General features: G+C 30.1%; 3 protein-coding genes across 3 annotated transcripts in view; 1 reads left to right on the forward strand and 2 right to left on the reverse strand.

Annotated features, from left to right (window-relative positions):
• Window positions 1–1795, forward strand: part of HELRODRAFT_179998 (hypothetical protein) — a gene marked incomplete at both ends in the record, with an annotated part of 3006 nt that extends 1211 nt beyond the window's left edge. Inside the window, 3 exons of the mRNA XM_009028768.1 lie at window positions 78–329; window positions 380–515; window positions 1690–1795. Of these exons, the coding sequence (XP_009027016.1) occupies window positions 78–329; window positions 380–515; window positions 1690–1795 (494 nt within the window). The remainder of the gene's footprint in view (window positions 1–77; window positions 330–379; window positions 516–1689) is intronic.
• Window positions 1796–4694: 2899 nt separating this feature from the next.
• Window positions 4695–5462, reverse strand: HELRODRAFT_87466 (hypothetical protein; the record flags this gene model as incomplete). Its single annotated transcript, XM_009028715.1, has 3 exons — window positions 4695–4850; window positions 5034–5129; window positions 5307–5462. 3 exons carry the CDS (start codon window positions 5460–5462, stop codon window positions 4695–4697), a joined length of 408 nt encoding a protein of 135 aa, XP_009026963.1.
• Window positions 5463–9212: 3750 nt separating this feature from the next.
• On the reverse strand, window positions 9213–13317 carry HELRODRAFT_180000 (hypothetical protein; the record flags this gene model as incomplete). Its single annotated transcript, XM_009028769.1, has 9 exons — window positions 9213–9305; window positions 10119–10205; window positions 10270–10322; window positions 10467–10576; window positions 10644–10723; window positions 11151–11223; window positions 11304–11377; window positions 12088–12170; window positions 13284–13317. The coding sequence occupies 9 exons, from the start codon at window positions 13315–13317 to the stop codon at window positions 9213–9215; spliced, it is 687 nt and encodes a 228-aa protein (XP_009027017.1).
• Between the last annotated feature and the right edge of the window lie 210 nt (window positions 13318–13527).

Here is a 13527-nt window from a genome sequence, read left to right on the forward strand (position 1 = left end):
ACGTTACTTTAATTAATATTTTTCTGATGGTGCGGTAAGTCAATACAAAAATTTTTCTAATTTAATTCATCACAAAGAGGATTTTGGATTAAAAGCAGAATGGCACTTTTTTGCAACTTTTCATGGTAAAAGTCCTTGCGATGGAATTGGAGGGACAACAAAAAGATTGGTTGCAAGAGCAAGTTTGCAGGCATCAACAAAAGATCAGATATTGAACGCCAGAGATTTTTACACATACGCTGATGCGAAAATAAATGGTATTAAATTTTTTTGGGTAGACAAAAAAGAAATTAAAGATCTGCTAGGAAAAATGCTTGAAAAAGATTTAGGTCAGCAGATAAAATAAAGGGTTGTCGAAGTCATCACTCATTTATTCCAGACAAAAATGATCAACTTTTGATGAAACGTTTGTCTTCAGATTTATTTGGATACAATTTTAATAAAAATGAAAGTGAAGACACCAATGATGATTATGAGCCGGGTCGATTTGTAGCTTTGGTCTATAATATGAAATGGTATTTAGGAAACATTATAGAAAGAGATGATAAAAATGATGATTTAAAAATTAACTGTCTGAAGAAATTTAAAGAAAATATTTTTTATTGGCCTAAAAATGTAGATATTTGCTATGTACCATTTAAACATATTTTGATTCTTATACCTGATGATAACATTTCTTATGTTGGAAAAATTCACATAACTCTTCCTGAAACTGTTTTTAAACACATTAACACGTTGTATAATAATTTTAAATTGAAAAAAAAAAACAATTGACACTTGAAAAAAATTTGTTTTGCCTGTTTTTGAAGTTGTTTTATTTTTCAAAGAAAGCAAACGCCAATTTTATTTTTTGATATGTTGTTAAGCTATAAAAGCACTATATAAACAAATTTTAAAAATTAAAAAACGTTTGGTTCTTCATAGTTAAAAATGGCGCCAAACAAAAGAAGTTTTTCATTTTTTTGACATTTTGAGCTCCGATAGCTCAAAAAATTCAATACAGATTTTAACGAAATTTTGTGATTTATTTGTGACTATAAGGTACTTCTAAAATAACAAAAAATATTTATTTATTTTGCGATAGATTTTGAGCTACGCTGATTTGAAATCGGTGAAATTTTCAAAAAATTCATTTTTTTCTAGATTTTTTGTTCAAAATATCCTTTGATTCGAGACAATAACATTTATTTTTTTTGTTATTACATTGTTTCACTGATATGCACAAAAAATTTCATCAAGATATGTTGGCTAGTTCAAGAGATATAGCGTTCTACGTAGGTACAAGTTTTGAAAAAAATCGCTCAAAAATTTGAGGATGCTGTCACAAAAATCTTCATAACTTGAAAAATAATTGAAATTTTTTTATAAAAATTTTATTTTGTCGATGAAATACATTGAGGTACTTACTGTTCAAATTTTAAAAAAATCGGAGATGGTCGGGCGTGGACTTTTTTTTAAATCGTTCAAGTTGACGGAGAATGACCCAGAACGATAATCGTTAAACAACCGGCTAAAAACTGATTGTTTACTTTAATTTAAATTCACTTTTCAACAAATATTTGTTAGATTGCCCTCGATGTTATATATATATATATATATCTCGAGAATATATATATATAAATATATATATATATATATAAATAACGCGTCTGCCATATCCATATTATATATATCCATTTCTTTCACCAGCATATACATAGGCGCTGACTCCATGGGGATTGGAAGAGCTCGAGCCTCCCCTATTTTTAGTCCTTCGGGCCCGCACAATGCTGAACCTCCCAGTGTTTTGTTATAAAATTTGAATATTTTTTTAGATATAACTTTAAATGTTTTCTAAAATTTTTATACTAATTTTCATGTTCACTTATTGAGATTTATAAAGATCACTGCGTTTTCGGCATTATTCAACTTGCAGTTGAGTTTCTCAATTTTTCTAACGAGACTTCTATTATCTTGATGAAGTTTATTAAAGTTAAATAAAAAACTTTTAATATTTGACATTTGTGACAAAACATTATTAATAACGTTATTACTACAGAAAAGCTCTTTTCGGCATCAGCTGTCATCATCAGTGTAGTTATATAGTATTGTTCCGTCTTTTTGTTTTTACAGCCTGCTTACAGGTACTCCATAGCTCAAGGAGCTGTCGACGCTTTTGATGGTCGATCGTTCTACCGTTTTATACTTGAGCGGTTGATCATGATAAACTTAAATTAAAAAGAAAACATGTGCAGACTGCAAATTTATTTAAAGTTTTCCGATTACAAAATTGTGTAAAAATTATAAATATTTATTTAAATTGAAAAAAATTAATCGTTTGATGTTGATCTTTGAATGAGTGTCAACTTTCAGCACATGCTACTGATGCACCTTCACAAACATGCCTCATTTCAGCTTTGAAAAAAGAATGCCCATCAATAATTAAAACATTATTGAGTAAAATGGCCAAAACAAATAAAAAATAAATTTGTCGAATGAGTTGTACAGTTTTGAGCATCTGGAGGAGGATTTGCGAGTTAGAGTCACCGTCTCGAAAAAATCATTTCTGTTGATGCATTCTCTTTTATAACAAACCTAGATTTTAAAAAAAATTTAAAAATATTTTAAGTTAAAATTATATTGAGCGTTAAATCTGATAATATTTCTCATTAGATAAAATAATTTATATATTTTTCGTATAAATTTTTCAAAAATCATTAGAAAATGCTAAGAAATTTAAGATTATCACCTTTTTTACTTTTATGCTTAGTATATTGTTGGATAAAAAAATTATAAATAATTTTAATTTTATGCAGACGATGATTTGGATGCGGTGTTTGTATTTCACAAGAACAATTTTAGTCACTAGAAGTGTACGGAAGGGAGAAGAAACGAAAGAGTAAAAAATACAAGAATTGGAAAACTAAAATACCAAATGCTTATAATTTCATGCCTCTTCAGCATTGGTTATAAAAGATAAATCTTTTAAATTCTTTTATTTTATTGTCATCATCAAATCAACATAATTCATGGTTATGATAATTTTCGTCAAATGTTTCGCATTTAACCTTGGCATCCTATAACAAAAAAATTCTCTTAATGTTCGTAAAAGTTGTTAATGTGAAGTAATAAGTTAAACAATGTATATGAGCTATATTAATTAATTGAAATAATTATCAGTACATTTATTTTAGTGGTTGATTAATTATGCCAACGCAACTTCAAACGTACAACATAAATTAATAGGCTACAAAGACCTTTTAATTAATCAAAGAGTGGTGAATGAATAGTGAATGAATATTAATTTTTTAACCTTGTTTGTTTTACATTTGGTTCCATCCTGGATGTAGGAGAAAGATTTGTTGACATTTCTAAGAAAAAACATCGGGCATACGCAAGATAAACCATCATGTACGTAGTCGTATTGATTCAAAAGGCTTGCATGGCTGAGATGACAGAGCAATTTTCCACAATATCTGTTGCTGCCGGAATAATTAAACAATTCAGATAATGATTAAACACTGGGTGGTATGGTAGTGTAATAGAGGCACCTGGCCCTACGTTTTGGGACGCTTCACCAACCAGGCAGAGTAGGCACAGTGCCTAGGGTTTACGAAAGCCAGAGGAACATATATCAGACATAGTCATTTAAAAAAATTTCTGTTACTTTTGAAAATTTTAAGAAAAAAGCCAACAACAGATGCGAGGCGCACGATGTAATTCCGGTGCGTTCATAGAAACTACGTAGGGGAAGTCATAGGCCTTCCCCTACGTAGGGGAAGGCCTATGACTTTGAAAGGGCCTAGAGCTTACGATAACCTTAAAACGGCCCTGCCTACAATGTTCTGAGACTAGGTTCGAATGCAAATGATTCCTCCCATCTGGAATGCGCGCGATGCATTGAATGACGATGTGGATGTGTGAGTGTGTGTGTATCGTTGATAACTCCAAGTAATTCATTAAAAAGAAATATTAAATTTTGTAGATATATGCAAAATAATGCACCTAATAAAATTAAAATATAAATACAAAAACTGATAAAATTATACCTGAAAGAACAAGAACGAGCAACATTTGTGTCTGGATCGTAATCACAATTGAAGCATAGATTGTTTAGAAATATGTTCCGAAGGTAGCATATTTTTCCAGCTGACACCGTCTTTTGGTCGTTCCATAACAACGAGCATTGTCTGCTTCGTGATAGGCATTTGCCGCCGTAACAGTAGTATCGGTCCTGTAACGGATGATGAAAGAGTTTCAAAATAATGAGCTACGGGTGAATCTAAAATTCTTGATCAAGTAATTTTTTATTATATTGTACAAAAATAGTTTGTGCAGCAGTTTAGTGATTAACCTCGCCAAATGTTTCAATTTGTCAATACATCAATTATGTTCAAATTTTTTGAAACAATAAATAAATGCTGTTCTATATTATGCATTTCCGCATACTGTTTGGACGGCAAATGCCTATCACGAATTTTCGTATAATATTTGTATATAATTATATTTGGTTAATTATATATTTTAGTTGTTTGTTTATAGAAGATAGCAATCGTTAATTTTGGGTTAAAAATTTCATTACATTTTGTTCAAAGCTTCTGTCTTGAAACATTGTTTAAAGTAGTTTCCGTCTGTTAAATTTAATTTAATTTAGCTAAATTTTGTTGTCTTAAGGGAATTGTTTTCAAAGTCACATGCTGAATTTTTCAAGTTATTCAAAATTGTGGATCTGTACATAAAAAATAACTCACCAAGCACATGGTTCCATCTCGTTTATATAAATCTATGCAGAGATTTGATGTTCCACTGCATTTATCTTCAATGTCGCATTCATCTTTCACCTCTCTGCAAATCTCTCCGGCGAGTTTGAGCTTATCAAGTTCGAAAAATACAAAAATTTTATGAATTTTTCTAAATTAATAAATTAATTTGTCTCGATGTTTGGAAAAATATATAGTATATTTTTCATTTTCCAATCATCTATTATTAGAATATCAGATAGTGTTGGTTTGAAAAAAAAATTTAGTAATTCAAAAACTATATCAAACAGACACCTTGCATGCGTTGAAGTCACAACACAGTCCTGTGGCACATTCCGAGCCTGGAGTAAACATGCAAGTTGTTGTGTTGCAGCACTGCCTTGAACAGATCTGGTTGTTTCATTCTTTATATTTAAGTGCACTCGGCCATTTTTAATTTATCGAATTATTTTGAGCAGAAAATATTCTATTAACAAAATTCAAACATATATTACAATAATAACAAAATTTAAAATAATACTTTAATTTTATTCAAATAAATAGAAAATATTATAAACTCACTTCCACTTTAAATGAACCGCAGTCGCAATCTTCCCCATCATCAATTAATCCGTTTCCACAACTGGCAGGTATTAAATCGAACGGTGCATCTTTTTCAAAAAGACATTGGTGTATATGATAGGTTTGGTTGAGCACCTCCGTTGAACAACTGGCCCAAGTCATTTCGATTGTTGTGTTACTTTTTCTTTGGGTTATTTAAAAAACTAATTTAACTGTATTCACAATAAAACAAGTTTGAAGTTAAATTGCAAATTTTTGAAACTTTATCCTAAGTTGAGTGAATCAATATTGGAAAAAAATTGAAAAAAGATTTTTTTTTTATTTGAGTAGTTAAACGAAAAACTTTTCAAAGGTTTTGATAAATATTGCAAAAGCTTCTAAATATTGTTGAGCAACATTTTTGACGAACAGAAATAAGCAGATGCACATTTTCTACTTATTGAAAAAAGCGTAAGTGTTTAAAACGTCTTTCTCAAAGAAAATGTAATTTCGAAGGAGGTAGAACTGTAAAAATTTTTCGGTTGTAACACTTCTGAATTATAAGCACACTTATATGTTGCAAAATTTGAGCTATATAATTAATTTCAATTGATTGTTATTATCGTCGTTACCTTTGCTATTTGTTACCTTTGTTAAAACGTCTAATCTGTATAAAACTACTGATTTATAAACACAGTACAGTACGTGTGGCAAAAGTGACGAGGTTATTATTATCATTAGGTAGATTTATATAGCCCTCTTTCATCAAATCTCGAAAATGCTGAAACAAATCACAAGGAAACAACAACCAAAGCACTCATTGCGCAAACAGGAACGTTTTTAGTTCCCTCCTGAAGGATAAAATTGAATGCCCCAAAGCACACATTTCCAAATGCAAGCTATTCCATACAGATGGCCCAACAACTGAAAAATTTCTTGAACCTGTAACAAAATTGGTTGGGGCCACAAAAAGCAAGTCACGATCATTAGAACGTAACTTGTAGGAATGCCCTGGAACAAGACGTGCAGTGCACCTATCAATTAGATAGCCAGGTGCAATACTATTCAAGCATCTGAAAATAAGCATTCCAATTTTAAAAGTAATACGTTTTTTAACAGGCAGTCAGTGTAAGTTTCGCAAAATGGGGCTGACATGATTAGTCCTAGAACGTCCAGAAACAAGTTTAGCAGCTCTATTCTGAATGGACTGCAACATCTGAATAACTCTTTGTGACAGTCCATAGAATAGGCCATTACAATAATCCACTTTAGAGTGTATAAAAGCATGGACCGGTCAACTCAATGTATGAACATCAAGTGAATGTTTTACTGAGTTCAACAACCTTAGTTGATTTGAACAGTCTCTAGCAAAACGCTTAATATGTGGCTCCATGGACATATTTGTGTCAAATATTATACCCAGATTACTAGCACTCTTACAAAAATCAATATGTATCCTTTCAAAAATAAACCCTTAATATCAATTCTAGACAACTGCTGCCATGTGCCAATAGGCAAAATTTATGTTTTACTATTATTTAATTTCAAGCGATTAAATGACAACCATTTACTAACATTTGTCAAGCAAAGAACAAGGTTATCCAACAATTCAGTAAAACCAGAATGAGAACTAGGTAAATTTGGACATCATCAGCAAAAGCCTGACTTTTAAGACCATGTCTATTAACAACAACCTCAAAAAATCAAGCACATACAAAAAGAACAGCAACGGACCCAACACAGATCCCTGAGGAACACCAAACGACAATCTTTCAACATCAGATACTTCACCACTAAACACAAATTGCTGAGTACGATCACACAAGTAAGATTTCAACCAAAAAAGGAACAAATAAATGCTGTAATTTATCAATTAAAATCACATGATCGACACAATCAAAAGCCGCACTCATGTCAAGCAGAACAAGGAGCAAAATCTTTTGCTCATCAATTGCCATAGACAATTCTGAAGCCAAATTGATGGGTGCAGTTTCAGTCGAATAGAATCGCCGATAACCAGATTGGCTTGACGGATGAAGACCATTAACAGACAAATAGCAAAACAACTGATTGTTGACAATTTTCTCAATAATTTTAGCCAAAAACGAAAGGTTAGAGTCCGGGCGATAGTTAGCCAATGTGTTTTTATCAAGGCTACGTTTTTTCAGAGTGGGGATGACAAAGCATGTTTCAGTAAGGAGGGAAACTGGCCAGAGTTAAGAGGTTGTTTGTATGTTGGGTTATAAAGCTGGGCTGTGATTTTGTATTGTGTATTTGTATTGTGCGACATCGAACTTATTTAATAGACTATTACATAATTTTGTGTTCCTAACTCCGTTGACATTCAAATAAACGTTTGAGCAAGTTTGTGTTTGAAGCAGCTGTGTTTATCTATCAGAAATCTTGCAAGAAGATTGATTAACTTGATGACCGTGAAAGTTACAAAAATATTTTTTGACAAAATGCAGTTACACAATTGATAAAATTTTGTAGAAAATTTTCCTTAAAAACAGAAATAAAAAGCAGAAAAGTTTAGTTAAAAAACTTACGGAAGTTGTCTATTCATAATGCACGGCTCCTTACTGCACACGCAACCAAAAACATCCTCAACATGTTCCATTCCAAATATGTGGCCTAATTCGTGCGCCATAGTTAGGGAGGTTATGAAGGCTCCCCTAATAATCTGCATTTGTTCAGTAGTTTTAGCGTTTATTACCAGTGACCGGTTGCTTTTAAAAAATGTTCATGTCTGTCGTATATTTTTCTTTTGTGTAATACAAATAAAATTCATTGCTAAATGCCATTTACATAACTGAAGACTATAAATTTGTGATACAAAAGTTTGGAAATCGCAAAATAGAGCAATTGATAAAAACGTTCAAATGTTTTTCTTATTAATATACAAATAAAAAACATTCTAATTGCTGTAAAAATCTTATATAAATAAGTCTAAATTTTTCACCGTTTTTGGGAAAGCAACTTTAATTTTTTTTTTCAAAAATGAAAGATAATTTTTGTATAACGAATAAATATTTTAATGAATTATATATTGGACAATCTGGCCCAACATCATTTGCCATCTCTCAGGTATTAACATGATTTCACACTCCTAAAACTTTTGGTAATTGCTGGTGAAACACTAATTCAGGTGATTTTTGGTCTTTTCTTTTGAAATAAACGTTTTAACTTCCAAAAAGTTTGCAGCGACAAAAGCAAATATTAATCCAGAAACAAAAGATCTGTAGAATATGGTGGATGAGGCTGCGCATTCGATTTGAACTGTAAAAGCTTTAAGCATTATCTTAGTAGAACCCTGGAACCCAGGAAACAAGTTTTCTGTTTAAATCTATGCAAAAATGCTGTATATTACTCTCCATACTTAGAGAGCACCAACCAAAAACTATAGCATTGATTCAATTGAATCTTTCATACACAAGCCTTGTTATACCATGTCTTAAAACATGAAAAGATTTAAGATTTAATTAAATGTGAAGTTGGGTTAAAGTAGTCCTCTGTCGAGAAAAAACAAAATTACTTCACGAACAAAAGACCTAATTAAAAAGTGATGAAATTTTTTAATAATTTTGAATAAAGCTTTTAGTAAAAAAAAATAAAGATTGTACATTAATCAAGTAAAAATTAATCGATAAAAGGCTGACAGTGTCAAAGGCGTTAAAAAATCAAGAGCTGGGTGATGTATTGTACAACACGGTATTTTCGTAATGAGGTATTGTTAATGAGGGTGGCTGTGCCAAACCGGGTAGTGCGAAACAAATGAATCATGTAAATGTAAACGTTTTTATATAAAAACTTAATTAAATGGTCTTTTGAATGATTTTTAATTTAGTTTCAATCTATTTATTAATATATTCTGATTTTTTTTTTTGAAGTGTCGTTTATGTGTTTAACTATTATTTAAAATAAATATTAATTTCAAAAACATTTACTGAAATCCAAAGAGCTGAACTTGAGGAACACATTGAATAGAACTCTCCAAGTCCATACGTTACACCGAATATTTTTGTCCTATTAAATATTTAATTAGTTTTTAATGAAATTGTTTTAAAAATATATGAAATGAGTCAATGGACACTTACGTAAGAAGCATAGATACATCTATTCCAGAATAATTGGTTGTTATATGTTTATTGGTGTAATCCACAAACTTATACAAAAAATCATCACGAGTATCTGTTGGTCTCACTACAATATTTGTAGAATTCCAAATTTCTAGACTCCAAACGGTTAACATAATGTCATGTTCTTGATAGTACTATTGATTTTTAAACGATATCCAGGAATAAAAATTTTTCTAAAAATTTAAAGTGTGTTTTATCACAAAATACAAAAAAGTAAATACCAACCAAACCAGCAGCAGTGAACGCATTCAGTAGAAAATCAACCATTATGTTCACATCCGACTTGAAAAACGAGTTCTACATGAGAAAGAAGAATGATGACAACTAAAAATAATTGATTTTATTTAAATATTTTTAACAAAATTTTCAAAAATTAGTGTGAAAAGTTCTAAATCAAATGAACAATTGAAATAAACAACAGTATATTTGAAAACTTAATTCAATCTTACGATCATGATCTTACTTACAGTTTTTCGAAAAATCAAAAAAAGTTCATTATACCATGTTATGAAGCCAAAAAAATAATTAGATAATTTCATAAAAAGATTAATTGGTGGTTGGATATTCATAGACCGTATAGTGGTATAGAAAGAGACAGAGATAGACAGACAGACAGCTAGACAGACAGTCAGACAGACAAATAGACAAACAGACAGAGAAACAGTCAACATGACCTGAAATGTAAATACTTTGTACTAACAACATCATAGTCGACAGCAACAAATATCTTGACAATTCTGATTTCTCTGTCAAGTGTGGCTGTCACATTTCTTTTAATTGGAACCAGCTTTTTTTAAATAAGAAAAAATCTTGTAAAAATATTCCAAAGTATTTTTCAGTAAACTTTTCACCTTCTTTACATTTTTCAAATTTTTTCTGCTTGCCATCAAAGTGTTACGAACTCCTGAGCATTTGAAAATGTAATCATTGCTATTTAACATTTTAATCATTATTACATTATGATGTTACAATTTTTTCCATTTAGACTCATTTTATAAAATGTATTGTACAATTCCTTTTTTCAATGAAAATCTTGGAACAAATTTACCACAAAATGATGATCTTGGAACGTCAACTTTCTTCACGACAACCGCATCCAACGATCCTTTTTGTTTGGACATCACTTCAAAAACCTCATTGCCTCTTTGATAAAAACCGCTGAAACAAACATCCATTAATTTGAAGAAAATATTTCTTTCTCAAAACTTTGAAAGAAATTGAATACTTGGCACTGGAGCACAGTGAGAGGACAGCCACTTGTGATTGATTGCCATCCACGTGTCCTTGGTAGTGGCAATCTAATTTCTTTTGGAAAGTGAGAAATTATTTTTATCTACTATAATTATTTTTATAATTAAAAATGGCTTCCAATTTTCATGTTCTTATCTTATTGAACTATTTAAAATAAAAAAAAAGCGTAAGTAATTTTTTAAAAACTTTACTGACATAATTTAAAAGAGATGATAAATTTATTTTAAACTCAAATGTACAAAAGTATATTAGCAGCGAAAAATATTGACACCTGTCATTTATTTAAAGATTCGAAAGTATAAGAACAATTTTTCATTTCATAAGTATCACAACCCGATGATTTTATCAATCAAAATAATAATTAGACTTGCCACAAGTTAATTAAAAAACTTATCCAGATAAATATGAGCAGAGTTTTAATGCAACTTTTTATAGGGTTTAGATACTACTAAAAATTTTTTATACATAAAAGTCAAATTACCAGTTTATGAACTTTCTTGCGCTTGTGATGTTCACCAACAACGTAGACGGCAAAGTTGCTCGCCAATATTTGCCTTGAGAATTGAAAAGCTAAATTAAGTTGACATTAATTTTTTCAATTATGACATTAAAAACTCGATGATAACAAAATCACCTGCTCAAATGCAGAAACACTTGAAACTGCGTGTTGTTATTATTGATGAATTGAATCTTCAGAGAAGTGTGGTTCTGTGGTTTTAATTTGTAATAAAACTGAATTATTTTTAAAGTTTTTAAACTTTATTTTTGAAACGTCGTTTACACTATGTTTAACAGCGCTTTTTTGGTTCATCTTGAAACTAGCCATAAAAGTTTATATAACGGCTATTCCAGGGACATGTTTATCAAAATTTCATTACTCAACCATTTTCCGTTGTAATTTAACGTTTATCAGTTTATTTTTCAACATCTCTAGCAATAAACTCGGCCGTTTCATAACTCCGCTTTTTTCCTTTTATAATTTTTGTCAAGCAGCCGGACACCCATCCAAAGTTTTTTTTTCTTCCAACATCCCCAGATCATCTTAGACGCCTCTTGTATAAGAACACTAAACCAGGAAAAGCAATGAGCGAGAGTTAAAAGAAGAAAAGAATAGTATTCGTTTGGATAGACTTCGTTAACTCGTGGGATTTTTAATTTTTATTAAAGATTGTTAGTTTTTAGTTGTTAGGACTTTAAATCTGAAACGTCTGAAATAAATCATGTTAGAGATACACTGAACCAACAAGCCGTTACATATCACATCGATGCTGATTTTTATGTTGTATATACTGTGTATATAACATATTATATAATTGATTTGTTGAATTAAAAGTTTTAAATTTGTGTTACAATGAAATTTATTAGTTCAGCAATTTTTGTAAAACAATAAAACATTTAAAAAACTTTTAAGCAACTACTTTTCCGTTGATTTCAGTTGAATTGACCGGCTTATTTGCTCCATCGTAATACGATAAATTAAATTCTTCTTGAGTAGACACATCTGCAGTGTTATGAAAATTAGTTATACGTTAAAAAATTCGTAAGTATATATGAAAAACAGTTGTATAGCCAGAAATCTCTTTTGGCAGGGAGCTTAAATTTGTTTAATTAAAAAAAGCTAGTTTTAACAAATTTCGCTGTTTAAACCACTATTTCATGCGAGGTTTGTTTTGATTTCATCGTCGTGAGAATGAGCTGAATTAGTTTTCAGTCAAAATTTTTACAAAATTATGTACGGATTTAGCCTAAGACCAGCCAAATTTTTCATTTTCGACCTCCCGCCTTATATACAACTTAGATAAAATGAAAGTGTTAGTAACAAAAAAATATTTTATTACTTGCAAACAAAATTAAAATTAAAAATATCATCTTTTCTACGTTATGTTATGTTCGTATTTAAGCTTTTAAATTACGTCAACAAAATCTAGATTTGTTTTCAATTAGCAAAGAACTCAATAATTTGCTAAAAATAAACCAATTAATCAACTTTCTGAACTTTTTCGAAAGCCTCATAATAAATTTAACGAGTAAAATATTTTTTTATTATATGTATTTCTTGCACTGATCAAGTCCATGAAAATTTGATTCAGTCATTAACGAGTAGGTACATGTTCCAATTGCAATTCGAAAAACAAACCAGAAGATTAATTGAATGCTGAATCACATTATCAATTTGATGAAATTCCACAAAATAATTATGGCAGATTTTTATTGTTTTGAACTTCGTTTCCAACAGTGAAGGAATATGCACATGAAAAATGTCCATTAAAATTAGCATTCAAAATTAACATAAGGGCAGATAGAAACGAGAATTAAAGGTATCGTTTGTAGACAATAGTAGCAATTATTAATACTAATCGATATATGGCCTTATTTGCAGCATGAATTCGGAAAATAAGTTTATTTTGAATTTTAATAAACTAAACGTTTACCAAAAAACTTTGGTGAGAAAAATCGAAAAAAACGGCCTACAAACATATTAACGCCAAACATTCGGTAGAATTTATAGAAAATATTAAAAAAATTATGGTCTATTACCAACATATATATATATATATATGTATATATAATGAAAATCACAGCATGTTCGGCGTTAGTTAGCTTCCAATTTAACTTTTCGATTTTTCTAACTCTTGATCGTAAATCATTTTTAAGTTTCTTGAGTTCAAAACCAAAATTTTGGTTTATTTCATGCATGATAGAAGAAAAAAGTATGTTTTCGTATTCCTACGCCATCTGCGGTGTTCAATTTCAAATTGATATGTTGTGTATGTGCCCAGATGCTTATATATATATATATATATATATATATATATATATATAACATAAGACTTTTTCGTGTCTTCATTATTGATATT

Source organism: Helobdella robusta (assembly GCF_000326865.2).
Source record: "Helobdella robusta unplaced genomic scaffold HELROscaffold_58, whole genome shotgun sequence".
In the NCBI taxonomy this organism is placed as follows: Eukaryota; Metazoa; Annelida; class Clitellata; order Rhynchobdellida; family Glossiphoniidae; genus Helobdella; species Helobdella robusta.